Source organism: Ursus arctos, unplaced genomic scaffold (assembly GCF_023065955.2).
Source record: "Ursus arctos isolate Adak ecotype North America unplaced genomic scaffold, UrsArc2.0 scaffold_13, whole genome shotgun sequence".
In the NCBI taxonomy this organism is placed as follows: domain Eukaryota; kingdom Metazoa; phylum Chordata; class Mammalia; order Carnivora; family Ursidae; genus Ursus; species Ursus arctos.
In genome coordinates, this window is record NW_026622797.1 from 33,190,460 (window position 1) to 33,213,236 (window position 22,777).

At 36.3% G+C, this 22,777-nt stretch overlaps 1 protein-coding gene across 2 annotated transcripts in view; it reads right to left on the bottom strand.

Annotated features, from left to right (window-relative positions):
* LAMA2 (laminin subunit alpha 2) overlaps positions 1 to 22,777 on the bottom strand; it is a 603,226-nt gene that overhangs the window by 175,829 nt on the left and 404,620 nt on the right. For both annotated transcript variants that reach the window (XM_057311058.1, XM_057311057.1), the window contains exons 30-31: positions 15,628 to 15,762; positions 2,364 to 2,488 (exon numbers count right to left, since the gene is read on the bottom strand). In XM_057311058.1, the coding sequence (XP_057167041.1) occupies positions 2,364 to 2,488; positions 15,628 to 15,762 (260 nt within the window). The remainder of the gene's footprint in view (positions 1 to 2,363; positions 2,489 to 15,627; positions 15,763 to 22,777) is intronic.

A 22,777-nucleotide genomic window follows, 5' to 3' on the forward strand; every position in this document is an offset into this window, starting at 1 on the left:
CTCCACGACCCTCACAGGTCAAGGCTCCCCTGCGTACTCAGGCTTCTCTGAGAACAGCTGCTTTTCTCGCTGGGGGTGTCCTTAGCCAGTGTGGGCTCCATTCCCTTGCCTCCGCAACAGCTCCTGTCTTGGCTCATCTTTCTTTTCTGGTTTCTCTTGTGTAAGGAATTCTGTCTTTCCTTCTTTCCACATGCTCCCCTTGGGCAGCATAACCCTGGGAAATCTTATCCAATTTTAATTCATTTATTAACATATCTCTTCCTTCATCTGCCCTTCCAATTCTATTTCCATTTTCTGTAGCTATTTGCATATTTCCATTTGGACAGATCTTTCATATCAATTTTAACCTGTTTGGAACGTAAATTGTCTGTCCTCTGCAGCAGCTCTCTCCTGGTTTCCCTATTTTGGTTAATTGCACTACCATTTTTGAGGTCAACCTGGCTAACAACCTTTGGCTTCGACTCCTGCCTGGCCCGAACCTCTCATGTCTAATTAGTTAGCACTTCTGGAAGGCTACGTTCAGCAAAGGTCTCACACCTGTCCCCTCCTCTCCCTTCCTGTTATTATCGCCTACCTTCACATTCTTATTATCTTTTGCCTAAGTTAGTGAAATAGCTTATATTAATCGTGCTCTTCACTTTTTTTCTTTTCCTGTTTTAATTCATTTTACTTAGCTCTCTCTCATAACAGTCTTCCCAAAGTGTGGCTCAGGTCACATTAACCTTTTTATTTGTTTGTTTTAACTAAAAACGTGCAGTGTTTCCTCATTACAAAGAAAATTAAATAGCAATTTCTTAGATGGGTATTCAAAGATTTCCATAACATGGCCTCCATTCTCCTGCTCATTTTCATCTGCAATTATGAATCCTATTTGAACTCCATGCTCCGAACTCTTACTTATTAGTTCTTAAAAGTGAAGAATTGTGTTTTTTGTTTCCTAAGCTTTTGTTCATGTAATTTCCTGATATCTCCTCCAGTAAAAACCTTTCAATTCACTGTTTATGATCTATTATAAATCCTACTACTTCTTTCAATATGTTTTTGAGGCTTCCAAAATCAAGTGTAGTATTTTGCACCTTTGAATTCCCTTGACATTTAAGTTGACTTCTCTTAAGACACACATTTTATTGTGAGCCTTTTCAACAGATGTTATGCTTCATTGTTATCAAAGAAGTTATCAGTTAATTACTGAATCTTTCTATACAATGGCTCACATTTTAATAACAATACAATAAATAACATTCTCTTGTTTAAATCTAGGCATTAGAGGGAGATTAGCGGAAGGAAAATAGAAATAATGGTATTTTTCATACACCTACCACTTGGTGCTTGGGTGAACCAAAAAAACACATATTTTATCCTTGTTAATATCCCACTTACCCGAAAATTTACGTTTGACAAAAGACCTGTGATTCTCTAAAACAAAAAAAAGAGGAACTTACAGAAGAAAGGGGGACAATTTACATGAAAATGTTTTCAGAATATATATAAAGCCAATGAGGAAGGATAAAAAAAAAAAGAACTTGAGTGGGGGAGGGAAATAATATCTTTATCTAAGTTGCTTTGTGGTTCTCATATACTCAAGAAAAGGTGTCCAGAATTCTGAACAAACTGCCATACATTCTTTTCAAAAACAAATTCTTAGAGAAAAAACTGCCCTACCAGTTAGAGATTGAGATCTATAAATCGCTTATACTTCCAGGTAGAGGCAGACTTTGCAACAAGGGTTTTCATCAATATCTAAACCAATGCAGAATGTGCAGAGAGCACTGAAATAAGATATTCTGGCTTTTGTCTCCCCTCATGGCTGTGTTTCCATGGTACCAACCTCAGACCATCTTAACAGAACGGGACTGTGATTCTGGGAAATGTGGACTTATTTTGGAACATAAAAATAAGTCACCCCCTTTAACTATTTCTTCAATTATTTTCTTAATAATTCTTTACAAATTGTGAATTAAATACACAACATGAGAGGAAGGAGTCACAAAAGTCATATAATAGGCACCCAAACAATCCTTCAGAGCTGAGTTATTGTAGAACTATATGCAAATACAAGACCCTTACGAAAGTGTATAAAATTACACACATGTGTACATTTATTTCATAAACATAAATTATGTCAATATTAGTATTTACATTTTAATTATTAAATATTATTTACTTGGGACAGGCTTTTAATGGAAAAATAAACCACAGAGCATTATGGATTCACTTTTGTCATGTTTTTATCTTGTTTAAAAAAAATGTCTATCTTAAACTGAGATTTTGTCTACATGGAAAAAGTAGTTAAATCATAGAAAGCCCATGTACTACACAGATGGTGCTACTGATTGGGAAATATGGTAATTTCTCAATCTTACTTGTTGCTGGAAGAAATTAGAGGGCAAGCACATTGCTGACAGTCATTTGGCAATCCTCTGACAATTCCATAATATCCAAGAGCACATCGTTCACAGAAGTCACCAGCAGTGTGATGTTGACAATTCTGTAAAGGAAAAGGGAGAAGTTTGTTTTTCATTTACTGAGAGTTAGAATGTAATTTATCATACAGCTTCCCACCTATGAGTACCTCAAGAACTCTTTCAATGATATGTATGTCTCTGTGTGTTCACAGGAGCATATTTAGAGGAAGAGGGAGAGGGTGCATGCAGGGGTGGGCTGGGAGAGGGGAAGAGGGAGAGAGAAAATCTTAAGCAGTCTCCATGCCCAGCACAGGCCCTGACTCAGGGCTTGATCTCACCACCCTTAGATAATGACCCTGAGATCATGACCTGAGCTGAAATCAAGAGCCAGACACTTAACCAAAAGAGCCACCCAAACGTCCCTTGATATACATATATTTAAAGAAGTTCTTTCATAAGAGAAACTAATACCGGGCTGTTGTAGCTATACTGACAATGAGAATTTCCTTTCTCTTTTTCCTATATAAATCTCTGTATAAATTTTTCTCTTACTGGAATCTGGGGAACATACTTCACACATTTCTATAATTTATTATATCATCTGGCCATTTATGTTTTTTCTAGAATGGTGCTAGAAAAGTACCAAAAAATCCTGGGACCTTGGTACATGCCTGTCAGTGGACTTTCTGAAACCAAACCAAGGTGGAAAGCATAAATATTTTAAGAGGCAACAAGAGGCAAAACAAAACAAAACAAAAAGTCTCCCTAGTTACCACACTAAGAATGTTATCCATCTACTTCTTGCCAGATGTTGATAACTCTTTATAAATAGAGAGGACCCAATCTGAAACGAGGCATCCCAGGTTAATATTTTCTTTTTCATGTTTGCATAGTAAGAGACACTCAGGTTATATGCTTTAAGACATTTCCATAAGGAAATGAGAATAGTTTCAGAATACTCTGTAGTTTTGTAATTAGAGTTCTCATAAAGTAGAATTATACTTAGCACACTGCAATAATTCATGCAATAAGGACTTAGAGAGAGCTACATGCCAGGTACTGAGAGGAATCAAGTGAGAGGAAAAGGTAAAATGACATCCAATCCTATACTAATTTACTTCTACTTTGGGAAAAAATTTTTAAAAAGTAGCAAAGAAGAAACAAGGCAGCAGGAATGCAATATTGACTGCTGTGTAGTGGGAATGTGATACTTGACTTTGGGAGTTGAGAAAAAGGAGGAAAAAGAAGAATATGGAATTGCATTTTAGCTTGATTTTATAACACAGGGTTTGGAGTGGTCAGAAGGATGACCTCTTATAAACAATATCAAAAGAAAAGTTGAGAAGCAAAGAAGTCAGTAATAAAATAGCTATGTTAGTGAACTGATCTGAGCAACTCAGCTGGAGGCAACAGAGACACCCGTGGGCTCCATATTGAACTTGGCCCACATCCCATATGCTGGGCTTTTGGCTTCATTCAATCAAGAAACACATATTTACTTTTCATGTGTGTTCTAATAGCCAGACAATATTTGGCATGGTATGTGTGGTCATTCACAACACACTGTACCTGAAGTCACTTCCTCTACAGACATTACCATGGAATTATAAATTTTTTAAAGAACTTCTCTTGACTCTTTTTTCAGAGTTTTTGTTCTTGCATGGGGTGAAATCATGACAATACCATGATGAATTTTAGGTCATTGTTTTGATTTTTACATTTTGGGGACTCTGTTTGAAAATACATCATACCACTTAGAGATGCCTTTTATAATAATGTAAAATGGATCCAGTTTCTTATATAATAGGATACTAATCTCAAATACTCTCAATGTCCACCTCACTCTCAGCAGACGACAGCCCCTTATTTTCAGAGAAAAGGAAGAACTCATTTGAATGTTCCCTCAGCTTCTTGTGAAAGACTTGCCATCTGTCTTGCAGTACTTTCCATCCCTTTAACATTTATTTCTGCCCATAGGAAGTGGTGTTTGTCCTTGTCTAAAGCTACTCTCTTCCTAAACTGTATTCCTTGCCTTTTTGCCTCCCCTTTTCACCAGCATCTGCATTTTTCCCTCCTTCGCTCATTTTTCCCATTAGCATTTGAGGTTGGCCCAGACTTCCCTAGCTCAACTATATCTCTGGGGCCTCAGGTCTCTGGAAATTTCCATCCTTTCTTTGATAAGCATTTTAAAAGCATTGTTTACATTCCTGATTTCTATTTCCTTATCTCCCTTCAGCTCTCTGCACTTTATTTTTTTTTTAATTTTTATTATGTTTTTTTTATTATATTATGTTAGTCACCATACAGTACATCCCCGGTTTCCGATGTAAAGTTCGATGATTCACTAGTTGCGTATAACACCCAGTGCACCATGCAATACGTGCCCTCCTTACTACTCATCATTTTAAAAAAGGTTCTCATGTCACCATGACGCCAGACTCACTGATAAGATCTTTGTTGATAAATCAAAATTTACTGACAGTAGTTAAGTCCTCATGATACATGAATTTTCTGCAGCAGCTAATATTTCTGGCTACTCTTTGAAATTTCTCTTTCTATGGTTTCTTAAATGGTATGATCTGCTGATTTTTCTCCTAACTCTATGGCTATTCCTCTTTATGCCCCTTCATGGACTCTTTTCGTCTCTTTCTGTGTAATAACATTGGTGCCTTTGATTCTAACTTTGGCTCTCACCTCTTTATTTTTTTCTTTGTCTTACACACTCTACCTTGGTGATTTCATCCATTACTATGACTTTAGATGTCATCTACTTGCCAAAAACTCTAAATTTTATATATTCAGGCGTGATATCTCTAATGAGTTCTAGACTTACATTTCCAAATGCTTCCTGGATAGCACTTATTGCATAACAAAAGCACCTTGAATTTGAAATATCGAAAATTAAGCTCATCTCTGTTTAAACCTGCTAATACTTCTGTATTGTCCAACTCATCTACGGTCACTATCATCTGCTCAATTGCCCAGGCCAGCGATCTAGAGCCTCTCTCATTCCAGAGAGCCTGTTTGATCACCGTGTTCCATGATTCTATCACTGTTTCTTTACTTCTTTGTCTTTACTATTTTTCTCTGGCCACTCTCATTTTTACCTGGTTTACTGGAACAGAATTTAGCTAAAGATCCTACTTCTAAATTTTTTTAGAACTGCAATCAGAATGATCATCTCATAGAACTTATCAAACCATGCCATTCTCTTGCTGGAAAGCCTGTATTAATTCTTCATTGTTCTCAGGATGAATTGTAAACTTTCCAGCAAGTAAGACCTTTACCATCTGCTTGCTTCCCCTCCAGTCCTACCTCTAGCCACTGCTACCTTTGTATGCTATGTGAAAGCCATATAGTACCATCTGAAATTCTCATATTATGCCATGCTCTCTTTTTCCTCTGGGACTTCTTATATCCAAATCTCTTGTTTTGGAATGTTCTTCCCTTCTCTTAACTGGATAGCACCTACACATTTCAGCTCTCATTTTAAATGTTGCTTTCTCTGACAAATATTCCCTGATGTCCTAAGTCTGGGCTAAATGCTCCTTCCAGTTCAACACAGTGACTGAAACATGGTAGTCATTCAATGACTATTCTGAATGACAGAATGCACAATATAGGAAGTATAGCTGAAACCGGTCAGTCTTCTTAAGATGAAAAGGGCCAAGTTTCAAGTCTAATACTTTATAGAAATGTGGTTAACAAGATAATTTGTTGTGTTCTGAATTAGGATTTATTGTATAAGAACCATGATCTTCTTTTATTCAGCCATCCAAAGGGACCAGTATTTTAGCAATAAAATAGCCATTCCCTGTTTAAGAATAGCATGACAAGGGATAATGGTTCTGGGATAAATTACCCATAAAGTCCAGTCTAAATCATTCAGCAAGGTGTCAAATAGTGAGTTAACTGGGGAGTGTTTTAAGGACATATTTTACAGTTATGTGAATAAACATGTGCCAAAAAAATACATAAGATCTTGAACAATTACCAGCATTTTGCTTTTGTAAAAATAAACCCACTGCATAATGAATTATTTTATGTAACCTAATATAGCATTAATAATTGACTCAAAACACTTAAAGACAATGTTGATTATTACCAGAAATACAGAGATTCAAAAATATGGTTTGCTGCTCTTATACCTACAGCTCTATATAATTTCTTCACAGATCAAGCAAATATTTTAACCTTCTCTGAACAGTCAATCTTTCACAGGGTTGCTGACATACTAAACTTGGTTAACAAAATCAAATGTTCTGGTTAGGTCCACAAACACAACATATAAATCATGATGCTATTTTTGAAACTTTTTGACACAGACCTTCCATATGACTTTCCTGTTTACTTTGAGACACAATACTTGTCTTGTATAGAAATTAATATTTAGGAAAAATTCCTATATTTTAGATGTCTAATGAAAAGTTTAATTATATTCTCAAGAGTGATACTGTATGTTCTAGTGCCTTTTAAATAACAGATTAGAATATATGATATTCATTTTTTTTTGCACATGGGAAAACCAGTGGTATATATCCCTTCTACTAAATCAAAATAATATAACATTAATATTACGTAGTACCTTAGATCTGAGGTAACAAGTTTCTTAACTTAGCCCTCTTTCCTTAAAGGGATGCTTCCCCACTTTTTCTTCAATACGTTATTGAATGAATGGATCCTTTTAAGGTAGCCCTTTTCATCTTGTACAATTATAAGCTATGAAGATTTTCCTTATGTTGAATGAAAACACATTCTAATTTTCAGTCAATGATCCAAGTTCTGCCTTCTGAAGCTATGAAGATTAAGTCTAATTCCCATTTCCCAAGGCAAGTCCTCAATTGTCTACAAAATGCTATTACTTCCTAAATCTCTTCAAGTTAAACATTTAATAATCTTGATCACTCAGAATTTCTCTTAAAATAGATATTTAAGTCTCTACCTGTGATTTGCAAAAATAGTGACTGTCCTCCCTTTCCTGATATGGATCTTGCATACATGACTGTGCAGTCAAGTAAAAACTCTATTTCACAGGAATTGCTACTACATCTTATTTCCTCTGCTCTCTCCCTAAACACTAGAATATAAGCTCCTAGACGGTAAGGCCCCTGCATTCCTCATCTTGGTATCTTTTCATCACCTACCGCAATATCTGCATATTGGAAATATTTATTAAGTGCCACAATAATGAATGAACAAGTGAGCCTACCTAAGCTCAGAAACTTTTATATTAATTTTGTCTTCTTAACTGTGGCTCATACTTCCACCTGTCAGGCTCTTTAAGCTTCTTGACCACCATCAAATGCATTAGGTAACACTTCCAGCTCTACGTCATCTATTTGATACATCTCATCCACATCACTGATCAAAATTTTGAACAGGACGGGGTGAAACACAAAGCCTATGTCTCATCATTGGAGACATGAACCGAGAACCCAGCACACATTCTTGAGGTGTAGAGAAACTTCTACAGTCATTAAATTTGCTAACTGATTATTATCTGGCCCATCTCTTCAACCTTGTTTGTGAAAATACCATGAAACATTCTGTCAAATGCCTATTTAAACAAGCCCGAGTTTGGATCATAGGATCTGATCTTTACTGGCTTATGACTTAAGCAAATTATTTAATTTTGGTCAGCAGTAGTTCATCAACTATAAAAGAAAGAACAATCCTATCTACTGCATAAGTTTACTGTAAGAATGAATGAGAAAAAAATCTATCTATAGTGATCAGCCTTGGTCCTGGCACAAATGTAAACAGGGTTGAATATTTGGGGGCTGTTATTATTTTTGCTGAATTTGAGATGTAATATGTCACACTTTCTGATGAATTTGATATCATAATGAGATTCAGGAAGGATCTCAGATATTATGTCACACTTTCTGATGAATTTGATATCATAATGAGATTCAGGAAGGATCTCAGATAGTAACCCTTGCAATTAGTCTGCTATGTTTTATTTTGAGTGAACCTATACTGATTTCTAATGAGCACTATTTATTTTTTCTACACTTGACAGATAGTAGTTCAGTAAGCAGTCCTTAAGTTTTACTGGAGATCAAAATCAATGTTTGCTACATTTTACTTTCCTTTATAAACCTGGAGTGGCATTTCATGGATTTCCATCCTATGGCAAATTTCATATTTCCATGATTTTTGCAAATATTTTTCATACATGGCTTCTAATCATATTTGCAGATTCTATCAGTAGTCTAGGACAGAATTCACGTAGGCCTTCAAAATCAAATCATTTAATCAGATAACAGTGTGTTTACTCTCTCAGTCTGTAGATAGCATTTTATAGTGGATATGAAAACTGATTCTAATACATTTTAGTTGAAGCTCTGCAGGTTACTTAAATTTTCTAAGCACTAATTTTCAGAGTTGTAATAAAATACTAACGATCCCTATTTTGGTCAGATTGTTAGACAAATTCAATAAGATAGGGCTTATAAAGTACCTTAAACAGAGTAGATTCTAGTTACAAGTCTGTTTACCAAATATAGGGCTAACTGCTTAATCACAAATGTTGGTAGTTTCAGACAACAGAGCTGATCAATAATGATTTTTTTTTCTTTTCATTTTAAAATAAGAATTGTGATAGGGTGAAAATATTATTTTCACAAATTATGTGGACTTTCAAAAAGTTATTTGAGCTAGGTGAGAATTCAATATGCCCTTTAAAAATTTTGCAAAAATAATACTAACCATGGGGGTGTAGTGATGATATATTGAGAAAGTTATAGATACAGATATAGATAGATATAGAAGTGTGTATTATAACAACTTGGAAAGTCAATCTATCTATCTATCTATCTATCTATCTATCTATCTATCTACCTACCTACCTACCTACCTACCTACCTGGATTGTCTATGGGGTGTATGTGTGTGTACTGATTAGCATTTGTTCCCTCACCTCTGCTTCCCCTGGCTTAAGGATCAATATCACTTAGGTTTTGCTCTTCCATTTTGAAGAAAATTTTCCTTAAGGGACAACAGTCACGAGCTATTGGTAGTAACATGTCTATGTGTAAGATATATTAATGCCTAGCATGAAGCAACAGTTCTCTGATAAGTATTATCAGGAATTATGAAGAAAATAGTTACAAAGTCATGTGGATTTTATTTAAAAGTTGAAATGCTTAGACTGTGAAGTTCTCTATAGTGTTATTCTTCTCTACTCCATATTTTTGAAGAAAGATATAAAGAAAAAAAGTGAGGAAATCTAACATAGCTCTGATAATGATTTTTACGTGTTTTGATTAATTATCATCTGATTGATTCTTATACTATAAATGGTGGATAACATGTACAGTGATTACTATCTTCATCACCATCATCATCATCATCACTATCACTCCTCTGGAGCTTGCCATGTACTAAGTAATGTTCTGTACCCTTTATACGATATTTCATTGAATCCTTATAAAAACTCTGAGTAGGTGCTATTATCATCTTCATTTTATAAATGAGAAAACTAAGACCCCACTGACTTGAGATAACTGGCTGGGCTCCCACAGTCCATAAAAGATGAAGTGAGGATTGGAACCAAAGCAGTCTGACCCCAGAGCCATGCTTATAATCACTCTACCCAAAGTCTAGGGCATTGCCCTGTGTAATGGTGTTCATATCAAACTGGAATCCATACTATACATAGGAAAGAAATCAGAATGCTTCAAATTTCCTCAGTTATAGCATCAGAGTAATAATAGCTACTTCCTATTTGCCTCTTGGGGCTATTTCAAAGATGAACAAAGTTGCCTAAATTCAAAAGTTATATGTTCCCTGAAGGAAAATATAAAAATTCAAAGCACAGTAATTTATACTAGCTGTGCATGTCTGATATGCACACATATTTATTTTTCACTTCATCTGGAGACATAGCAAAAAAAAAAAAATAGACCTGTAGCACAAAAATAGCTATAATAGCCAATTGTGTTAAAGAGAACAATATAAAGACAACAATTTTTATCCCAAAAAATGAAATTAAATTGTATCCTTTATATACATTTTAAAATTAATCATATGGGGGCACCTGGGTGGCTCAGTCAGCTAAGGGTCTAATTCTTGATTTCAGTTCAGGTCACGATCTCAGTGTGTTGAGGTCAGGCTTTATACTCAGTGTGGAGTCTGCTTGAGATTCTTTCTTTCCATCTCTCTCTGCCCCTCCCCTCACTCATGCTTCCTCACTCACTCTCTCTAAAATAAATAAATCTTAAAAAAAAATAAATCATATGAATTAAACATAGCCCTGTTAAAAAATACCAGTGAAGTTTACATAAGAAGGAACAATGCATTTAATGCTCACTTAAGATGCATAAATTAATCCCCTCTCTTGAAATTATTGAATTTTACAAACCAGCAGATTAGAGAGAGAATACTACACTGAGCAAATAGTAATTATTTCAGGAATTCAAGGATGGTTAATATTATTCAGTTATTCATCTAGTCAATAATATCATCCATCATTCTGTTTAAGGTAAAAACAAATACATGATCATATCTAAAATGCATATCTTTAATGCATCTTTACCTTTACTCTGCTCTTCACAAATAAGCACATAATCAATTTCAATATCCTTTCTTAACTAAAAGGGGATATCTTTAAGAAAGCAGGAATAAAAAGAAGTCTTCTCAACATGATAAAAAACCTTTATCTTAAGCTAACCACCAGCATCATACTTTGTGGCAAAAGACTTGAGGCATCCACATGAAAATTAGGAATAAGATAGGCAGCTGATTACCCTCCTATTTAACATTTCTAGAAGACGTAAGACAAAAACATAAACTTATTATACTAGGTATAATGGCAAGAAAAAGCACAATTATAACTATCTGCAAATAATATTATTATAAATATAAAAATAATTAAAATAATCAACTGAGAAACTTCTAGAACTAAAAACAAAGAGGCTGGATATCAAACACATGTAAAAAATCTATTCTGTTAATGTTTATCAGTAACGACAAGTTAGTAAATATACTGAAACAGAAAAAAATATAATGTTCACCATTGAAGTAAAAATCTAAGATACACAGAAAAAGTTTAATATAAGAAATGGATAATCTGTACAGGTAATAATAAAAACAGTATACTGTGAGACACAAAATGTTTTGAATAGAAAAGAGTATTATACTCCTGGGTTGAGGGAAGATAACTGAATAGTGTAAAGACAGCAGTTCTTTACACATAGCTTTAATGTCATTCCAATAAAAATTCCAGTAACATTTTTTGTTGAAGAGATTGAAACTGCGAATCAGAACGTCATCTGGAAGAATACAGAATTACATCTAGTCAAGAAATTAGAAAAAGAAAAAGAAAGGGCCTTAGTTTGCAAGATTTTTTAAAAAGATTTTATTTATTTGAGAGAGAGAAAGTGAGTATGAACAGGGGGAGGGGGCTGAGGAGGGGCAGAGAGAGAAACAGATTCCCACTGAGCAGGGAGCCTGAAGTAGGGTCTGATTCTAGGACCATGGGATCATGACCTGAGCAGAAGGCAGATGCTTAACTGACTAAGCCAAGCACCCCTACTTTGCCAGATATTATAACTTAGTATAAAATGAAGGTGATCAGAACACTGTAATAAGAACTAGAAGGTAAATGGTACAGAACAGATGATCCTTTAAACATACCTTAATATGGATAAAACAAATTCATATATACTCAGATACCATGATGTATCAAGGAGAAAAGGATATGTTAATAAATAAATGTTTCTTTAAAGTAATAGGTGATGGGAATTAAGGAGGGCATGTGATGTAATGAGCACTGGGTGTTATAGCTATTGATGAATTACTGAACTCTACATCTAATTGCATTTAAATAAAATAAGTAAAAATAAATAAAATTTAAAAAATAAAGTAATACATATTTGAAGAAAGATACCTCTTCATACCACAATAAATTCTAGAGAGATTAAAGAGTTGGATCTAAGATTTAATCATTGAAACAGTGGTAAATACCATGGTCTCTCAGTGTATGTACTGAAAGACATGTGCTTGGGTAAGATCACCATGAGAATGAGTGTAAGTTAGAGAAGCCTACTGTTCCAAGGATTGAATCCTGGGAACTGCAGTATGTAGGATTCAGGTATGAAGGAAAATATAGCAAAGAAGACAGAAGGTGTAGTACCCTGGTTTAGAAATCCCTGGAATAGCATGTCCAGGGAAGCAAAGTGAACAAAAACTTTTAAAGAGTATGGGTGATTTAGAGCAGCAAATGTTGCTGATTGATGAAGAAAGATGAAGACTGATAGCTGAATATTAGTCACTGCTTTCAGTATAGTGGTAGAGGTAAAAGTTTGATTTTAGTAATTCAAGAGGGAATGGAGGAGAGGAACTGTAGAGAGTATAAACAACTCTTCACTGTATATAAGGAGATGAATGAAGTGGTAGAAGTCAAGAGGGAAAGTGAAGTCAAGAGAGTGTTTTTATTTTTACTTTATTTTTTTTTAAAGATTCATCCATTTATGGGGTGCCTGGGTGGCTCAATCAGTTAAATGTCTGACTCTTGATTTTGGCTCAGGTAATGATCTCAGGTCCTGGAATCAAGCCCTGAGTGGGGCTCCATGCTCACTGCAGAGTCTGTTTAAGATTCTCTCTCCCTCTCCCTCTGCTCCTACACCAGCACACACGCACGCTCTCTCTCAAAAATAAATAAATTCAATCTTAACAAAAAGATTCATCCATTTATTTTAGAGATAGAGCACGTGAGCACACATGCACCTGGAGGTGAGAGGAAGAGGGAGAGAATCTTCAAGCAGATTCTCCACTGAGCATGGAGCCGGACGCATGGCTCGATCCCATGACCCATGAGATCATAACCTGAACAGAAACCAAGAGACCATCGCTCAACCAACTGAGCCACCCAGGTGCCCCTATTTTTGTTTTTTGTTTGTTTGTTTTTATTTTTTTAATTATTTTTTTAAGATAGCAAAAGAACCAAAAAGTGGGGGTGCCTGGGTGGCGCAGTCGTTAAGCATCTGCCTTCAGCTCAGGGCGTGATCCCAGCGTTGTGGGATCGAGCCCCACATCAGGCTCCTCCACTATAAGCCTGCTTCTTCCTCTCCCACTCTCCCTGCTTCTGTTCCCTCTCTCGCTGGCTGTCTCTATCTCTTCAAATAAAAAAAAAAAAAAAAAAAAGAAAAGAACCAAAAAGTGATGATGCAAGAGAGAGGGCAGAATAGGGATGGGCGGAATAATATCCTTGAGTAGGAGAAAGGGCTGGGATCTAGAGCCTAAGTGTAGACTTGGTCTTTTCTAGAAACAAGAAAAGTTCATCCAAAATGATGGAAGAGTTGAAGTAACCACACACAGATGCAGAAAGGTGGGTGCATGTGGTAATGGACGATCGTATTAGTTCTCTTCCAACTACTTCTAATCTTCCAATGAAATAAAAGCATGACCATCAATTGAGAGAAAGGCTGGAAAAGGGTTGGGGGAGGGGTTTGAGGGCTTGAAGAGGAAAGGAAAGGTATGAAATAATCATCCAGAAATGTGGGAGAGGAAATGGACTGAAGTGATATGGTTGCAGAGCAGCACAAAGGGTCGATTTGAAGTGAGTGATAATGAATTTATGGTGAGACTAGAAAACATAGTTGTCTGTTTTTCAGTGGCCACATTCAGCTTAGAAGGCACAGGTGTGGAGCAGTAGGAGTTAACAAGTGTTAGTAGTAACTGAGTGAAAACAAAGGAGTAGCAAGAGAAATGAACATTGTAAGGCAGTGATGCTAATGAAGGGTCATGAATATTAAGCTGGTTGAGAAAGTGAGGACATGAAGGAGTTAAGGAACAACGAAAAGGTGTGAGCATCAGTGGTGAGACTAAAAAGGTTGGGTTGATGTATCAAGAAATGAACTGGAGAGAAAAGAGATGGTGATCAAAGAAGAGGACAGTTGACCTTGAGACTATGGAGACATTGCAGTTTCTCATAATGGCAAGTTCTAGAACAGCACCATGGAGTGAGGAGAAGCAGCACAGTTAAGGGGATGGAAGAGTTAATTTCATGAACATTAAAATCACCAAGAATTATGACAGGAATAGTGTTAGAAAGAATGGGAATGACACAGAGGAAAAAATCTTCAAGGGATGAGGTGGTTGACCTGAGGGTTAGTGAGAACATCCATGAGCAGGTGTAGCAGGCAAACAGATGGGGGCATGAGAGTCAAATCTGCATGTTGCTACGGGGAAGGCAGTGAGGAGCAAGGACAGCTGCCTACCTTCAGACTCAGGTAAATGAAGAGTGTGAGGCAAGAGCTACCACTTGGAGGGCTCCAGGGGGAGCAGTATGTCAGGGACCGCAAAATGAACACAACGTTAAAGGAAGAGGGAACATACGTGGGTTGGGGATTTTGCTGAGTTTCTACCTTGAGTTCAGAAATCTCACTGGAGGGGTTTCAGGAGATGAGGAGAGGTGGGAAACGGGGTTAGCAAATCTGATGTCCAGAGCTTGTGAGGATTAGAGTCTGGGGGAGTCTATGTGGTGACATGGCAAACCTGAATTTCTTGAAAGTTCTGATTGTTCCAAGGTAGACAGCAGTGGTAGAGGGCAGGCTGTTAACATGAATATAACAACAAAAACAAAAGTAGCTGGAATTCTACTGGAAGTGGTTAAATTATGGGATATCTAATCAAAGACTAAAGATTTCAAAGAACATCCAGCAACGTAACACACTCGTAATAGGTACATTTAAAAAACAGAACATAAAACAGCACCTGTGATATTATATACATCTTATTTACAAACACATGATAAAATTCACAGAAATCTAATACCTAAAATTTTAAATGTTTATGTTGAATTTTGGATGACTTTTATCTTTTTTTAATATTGTTTTATAATTTCCAGATTTTTTATAAGTTTATTTTTGTATGTAATCAGAAAAAAAAGCCCTCATATGATTTTTAAATAAATAGTAGTGTCCTCAGGTGTTCTCCTAAAGCGCCATTAATATTTTATTTCTTGACATGAGCAGTGGTTTTTCCAATGATCAATTTTTAATTACTTTAAAATACATGTAATATGGTAAATGTCTTTTTTTCCCATCTGGTTTATTTCACACACACACACACACACACACACACACACACACTCTCTCTCTCTCTCTCTCTCTCTCTCTCTCCCTGCAGTTTAGCTTGCTCGCCTCTGCACATGATATCTGAGCACGTGTAAAGATAAATGAGCATGGGCCTTATTCAAGAAAGACGCAGGTAAATACCTGGCATTTGGAGGTTTCAGGGTCACACAGGCTGCTGTGTCCATTACATTGACATGGAACGCAGGTGCCCAAAGTTGGTCTAGGAGTGTGGCTACCCAGCTCAGACCGCAGTCGATAAAATCCTGGCATGCATGTCTGAAAGAAAAGGAAAGCAATTAGGACAGGCAAGTTATAAATCTTGGTTTAGCAATGCTTGGGTTCCTCAGTGGTGAAAAAGGACCTCTTTCCCCCCACCTGCATCAAAGGCAACATCACTTATAAACACAAGGGCCAGTTTTGATTCCTAATGTGTATTTCTGTGTGGTCCTTAGTATACAGAAGTCATCCAAGACCTCAGAACTTAGCAAAGGAGGGCTGTCTTTTGCATATACCACTCAATCTGAAAAAGCTTCAAACAGTCTTTTTCTTGAGAAAGAGGTTTATTTTTAAATAAAATTGTCATTTGGACTAAAGAGAGAATTCCAATGTCCTTGACAACCTAAAATCTGCTTTTGCAATGCTTGATGGATAACTAGCTAATGTCCAATGAGACTCAGAGAAATATTAAATAAATAGAAAAGTGTCATGGTTGCATTTTTTATATTGATATAATTTAAAGATGATAAAAGCAAGAAATTCAAAATTCTCATGTCTTGGGAACATTAGACCACCAATAAAATTTATCTTCACCTGATCTATTTTTTTCATTTTGCAATAAAAATCTGAGAGCAAGCAGAAAACTGCTAGCAAAGCTGACATATGCAGAATCAAGACTTCCATCTTCATTCGGGTTTATTATGCAAATGTATCAAAAAAACATCTCTGGCTTTCGGGAAGGAAGCCCACAGTCCTGAAGAGGTAATGAGAGCAGTCTCAGGTTCCAGGCTCAGTCCTCTTGGTATGCAAAGCTACCATATTTATCAGACACTGTTCGATTTATGAGTTAGAGGTAAGAGTGAGCTCTTCAGATCCCAATGAAGATTATAAAGAGACTGTTTGACCACCTTGGCTATGTCGGATTTTTTTTCACAGGCTATCTTGCTCCTGCTGCTGAAAGAATGATTGCTGAATAAGCAGGAAAAAAAAAATGCATGAAGAACTTCCTAATGCTTCTGCGTTCTTTTGGTTCTGGACTAGGTTGTCCAGAGTGGTGTATGCAAAAAGGCTCTTTGGAAAAAAGAAAAAGATCAATAGTCAGCACTCTCCTAGCTTATTTTTGATTTGGATACTGCAAAAGTACCTCAATTAAGCATTCAATTAAGAGTCTCTCTGCTTTTATCACAGCCTATAAGAAATTTTAATGAGGTTAAATAATGTCCCAGCTTTGAGCAAGATGATAAAGAAAATCAGGAACAGTATTCAAAATATTTTGAGTCTCATTTGTCTTATGGTGGACTTCATCATACATTTTAGTAAGTATATTCATATTATTGAAAATCAAGGTTCATATCGCTATTGTTACCAAATAAGGTCTAGAAATTTTAAGAAACTGAAGAAACCATTCAAAGTGTATTTAGAAATATTTCACAGTATGAGTCGTTCCATTTCTTTAGTATGTTGATTATAGAATAAAACTGGATTTTCTTTACATGGATTTCATCCTTGGATACCTATATAATTATTTTACTGGTGTATTTGGTTGGGGTGTGCATGTGTGTGTCTGTGTCTGTATGTGTGAATGTGAAAATCACACAAATAGAGAGTTGTAGGTCCATTTTATACCTCAAACAGAAGTTTAAAACAAGTCTCAGAGGAAGAATAAAGTTCGGCAACAGGACTTTTCATTGAGGAATTACATGAAATTCATTGTTATAAACTGAAATCTGAAGGTGAGCGGGGCAGGTGAAGTTTACTGTGATACACACCCAATTACCCTTATTACTATGACTCTTCCTGGGAAGGAGAGCAGGACAAAGCAGAAAAGCACCTGTAAGGGGAGTCTAAGCCTGAGCTCCCAGGAGAGATCTGTGTTGGACCTTCTAGGCCTATCTTTGTGGTTCCCAATCCTGGCTGCACATAGAATCATCTGAGATTTATATACTCATACCTGGCTCCACCTCCAGAAATTCTTTTTTTTAACTTTTAGTTTTTTAAAAAAAGATTTTATTTATTTTTTGAGAGACAGTGCAGGGAGGGGCAGAGGGTAAGGGAGAGAGAAAATCTCAAGCAGACTCCCCAGCCAGCAAGCAGCCTCACGTAGGGCTTGATCTCATGACCTTGAGATCATGACCCGAGCCGAAGTCAAGAGTTGGATGCTGAACCAACTGAGCCATCCAGGTACCCCGCCACCTGTAGAAATTCTTATTCAACTGGTTGAGAGTAAGGGCCAGCGCTTGCTTTAAAGCTCCTAGAGGGGTCTAATTAGCAGACAGAATTGAGAATTACTGGCATGCTCCTCATTCTCTGCTGGTAACGTGTGCCTTTTAAAGGGCATACAGACTCTGATACTGTGCCACAAATGAATATGGAAGCCTTGATTTTACAAGTTAGTTTTTTCTAAGGGATAGAGGCAAGTTGCGTGGCATCATTGAGATGTGGTTTCCCCACCCCACAAATGAGCAGGTATATTAACTCAGATGATTTCTGAATCTTTAGTTCTAACATTCTAGATTAAATTTTATGTCCTGATAGATAAAATTTCTAAGAGTTAGCAAAGCAAGAGACAATGCAAGAGTTAGAACCTGAAAACACTCTTTAAAGGAATTGGATGTATTTATTCCATCTTAATCCCCTCCTTTCTGGGATCCTTTTTTGTATTCATTCTTTCCACTTTTGGTATTTTTGAGAGTTTTTCAATATCAGATGTTCTCAGTGAACTGGGGCAACATTTATGAGAATGATTATGCTTGAGTCGGAATAAAAAGAGGAAAGATAATAGCTATTTTTTCAAGTCCTATCTACAATCCTTTCTGAAACAAAATGAAGAATTTAAGAAAAGCAAATAAACACTGTCCCTTTTTTTTCAACTCAAACTTTTCCAAAGTTCTCTTTCCTTGTGCTAAAGTTATTCATAGCTCAATTGTCTTCTGCTGTCCTTCTATCTTCATTTGCATGATATGGCATCTCATCAAAATGTTCAAATCTCATTTGCACAAAATGTGGGAGGATGGAGACAAAGAGAATAGAAAACCCACAGCTCCAGGTGCAGAGTTACACAACATCTCCCACCTCTCTCCTTAGACTTTAACAAGAGCGCTTGTGCCGTTGCCAGTGGAAACCCTATCTTCTACCTTTACGCCGGTCTTGCAACCAGGGAATCCTTGGTTTCATTCTCGTTCATCACTTACTAATATAATATTACACAGGTGTTGAACACTGCAGGCTGCAGTTTCCTCACCTGGAACATAAGGATGTTGTAGAACATCAGAGTTGAGTACGTAATCTCTGTTACAAATTTAACAGGGCTCAAATTGTAGTTTTGCTGTTTTCTAGCTGTGTGGTCATGGGCAGGTTTTGTACCCCACCTGGGCTTCCATTTTCCCACCCATAACATGGGGATCATAATATGTACTCAATGTTGGTGTAGACTTATTAGGAAACATGGTTGATGTTGTGCAGGATAAGCATTCAGTAAACCATAAGTTGTTTTTTCTTTCATAAGGTTGTTGTGAGGATTAAATAAGATGATGTATGGTTAGTGCTTCACATACAATAAATCAACATAGATGCCTCTATTCCAGAAAATTTTTAAAAATATAGTCATTGAAGACAGACTAAAAATAAAAACAACAGTAATTGTTCTCCATTGCATTGGGTAACAGAATATCCATGTCTACCTACTTCCCCATACCATCTGCTTCGATATTTTTATGCACATGAAAACAGTCTTTGGGTCTTCCACATATAACAAAAGTGGTAAAGGTGTCCCAAGAGATGTGCATATGGGAGAAGAAAAGTCTATTTTCACTATTTTGTCCTTTGACTTTTATGAGTTGATAATAGGGATACATTTTGGGGAGATGTAAAAAGTTATTTTTAGTAGCCAAAAATAACAGCTCCAGAATGGTGACCCAGTAGACAGCAACCACTCAACTGTGAGCCAGAAGCCCTATTGTAACATGAGGGTGAGGAGACGGAGGCTGAAGTGCACAACATACAACCTAGAGATCGTCTGCAACTATTTATCACCATGATCTTATCGCAGAGAGCCACACACTCAGTACTATTTCCATTTCCAGTTTAGGTCAGCTTAGGTCAGTCAGGCAATCATGTGAACTCAGACAATGGTAAGAAATGACTGTAAACTCAATGGCTCCCATACCAACAATCGTGGTAAGGAAACTGAGTCCTTCATTTGATTTCTACAGGGAATCTGATCTTTACTTCAAATCATAGATTTGAAGTACATACATACAATCATAGATTGTAATAAGTGAGTATTTCTAGAACTAACACTCTCAAGGGACAGGGCCAAAGCGTCATAAGATGACAGGCAACAGGCAAAGGCTAAGTGTCTTTACAATTGGCTATATTTTCAGCAGTAACTAACACTTAATTCTATTTATTTGCAACCACATTTTAGTAAAGACAGGAAATGAAGAGCTTGTACATGCAGATGTCTCTAGAATACCATACATTTGGCAAAAATATTGTAAAGGAATTGCTTTGTGTATTCATGACCCAAAGCATATGTTACTGGAATGGGAGGTATTATTTCAAAACTGTCCTTAGCTCTTGCTTTGATGATTAGATTTTATGCTTGGGTAATTACACTTTAGAATCAAGATGAATTATAAATAAGATGTATAATGGATTAGAGGCAATGGGATGTGGAGAACACCTCAGGCACCTTATTATGAGAGATAGGCCTTTATCCCCATAATCTCAACACTAGGATATTACTGTAATTATTGTCTGTAAATAGGAGCTTAAGTGAAATTCACAGGACATAGGTGAAGCCACCAGTGCAGATGCTGGGTTGTATGTGTTCCTAGTTCTCTTAATCTTCTCCATTTATCAGTTTCCTTATTTGTGCTAATATATATTTTCACATAATGATGGAAAATTACTAAGATTAATGGACAAGCATGTTTTAGAATATGCTATTTAAAAGGCCTACCAGTCACAGCAAAAAGAGTTTTTAACATTTAAAATCCAGAATGGAAGGTAGACTGCATTAAAATAATTTGCTACTCTACTCACATTTTTATTTGTAAGTGAACAGTATTCTTTGAAATACATGCAGAAAGAAGTATAGCTGTGGTAGCTTTTGCTTCAAGACAGCTGAAGGTCAATCTTGACTACTTACACAATACCTTTTATAGCAAAATAATATTGCAGAATCAGAGAATTCTAGAATTTCAAAACCCAATCTGTTAATTTATAGACTGGATACCTATAAAGCAACAAAGGCCTATACCAATTAAAGAATTGACCAAGGTCACACAGTAAACCAACAGTATAGCAAAAATGCTTCTTGGGATAAAATTCCACTTGTCTAGAAAAATCTCAAGTTCTTTCTGTCTTCTGTCTTTAAGTCTTTTATACTCATTGGAAAGGTAGCATGTTTTATATGTGCCACATTCACGTCTCAATGCTCACATGTACACTGTGTGCACATATGTGTATTTTGGTTGGTTGTGCATATAAGTGCAATATATACACTTACTAGTATGGGTACAAGTGCATTATGTATGTGTAGGAGTTATGACTTCATAACGAGCCGGATTATTTATTTATTAGATCAAAACAGACACATTCATATGAATATCGCCCATCAGAGCAGCCACAAAGTTATAAAATTGTTCCAAGGACGTTTCACAGATATTTGCAGTTATTCTTATGATATTGTTCTCTGAACAACATGGAATTTATATAATGGTAACTAACTTGAATAGTATTTCAGTTTATAATAGGACCTTCACACATATTTTCACTGAAATCAATCCTCATGATGACTGTACAGGTAAAAATTCTAAGGGCCAGCAGCAAACAGAGTGAATACCCTGTCCAAGTGGTGGAGCTAGGGAGGATTCACTGAAACCAAACTCCTTTTCTTTTTATCATAGTATGCTACATCTCAAGATATTTATATTCATTATTTTTAAGTTACTTTAGTTTCAAGCTTGTGCCACCACCTGCCTTACGAGCCATACTTAATAAAACTCCTCAAATCCTATTTACGAAAGATGCATACCATTGTATGTAAAGAAATCAATGCATGGATATATAACTAATTATTTCATAATAATACTATTAACATCAATCAGTGTTGCCTACTGCCGGGCACCGTAATAGTGCTTTAGGGTCACAGCTCATTTCGTCTTCATATGATTCCTCCCTCAGCCATAGGTAGGAGAGGTATTAAGAATATCTAACCAGCTACACGGTGGGCACCAACAATCTGCCTACCAGGAAGGCATCTGCGCTGCAGGGCTGGAGCAGATCCTGGACGACCGTCCTATGACTTTGGTTGTTGCACTGTGGGGAATACTATGGGTCTGCAGGAGAGGGACAAGTGTGGTGGCAAGTAAGGGTTTTGGAGGTTTATCAGCTGAAGCTTAAAGAGGTTTAGTGAATGGTGCAAGGTCTCAGTCCTGGTATATGGTGAAGTCGAGATTCAAACTCAGGCTAGTTTCCCATCCATTCCACTTTCCCCTATAATATACTCTTCCTATTAATATTTCATATTCACAAAAATGAAATAGACTTCCAGAGGATAAAGATCTAGAAAATATGCCAGTTCTAAAGATAATCAAAGGAAAATCCCAGAGAGCAAAATAAGCAATTTTAAAAAATATAACGACTGGATGGTAGTGGCACTGTGGGAAAAACATACATCCTTCTGAGAAGCTTATGTTGAAGGGAACAGTCTGCTATTTAGTGCCTACGTTCTGTCATGTTCCATATAAAAACAATCTTCAAATCCTAATATAATCCTATCTCAGAATCACTGCGGCTTAAACGTCTTTAGCCATTCAGAAGAGGTGCCGAGAAAATAGCTCAGATATAATAAAGGTGCTTTCTGAAAACATTCTTATTTCCTGACTGCTCCATATTTTTACAAATCTTTTAATTTTCATCAAATATTTCCCTTCGGATGTGATTCCTACTTCTAAGTCACAGTAACACCACCCTTATCTTACTGTGTCTCACACTGTGAGCAGAAGGTAAAAAAATTAAAAAATAAATAAATTATATATATATATATAAATTTATATATATATATATA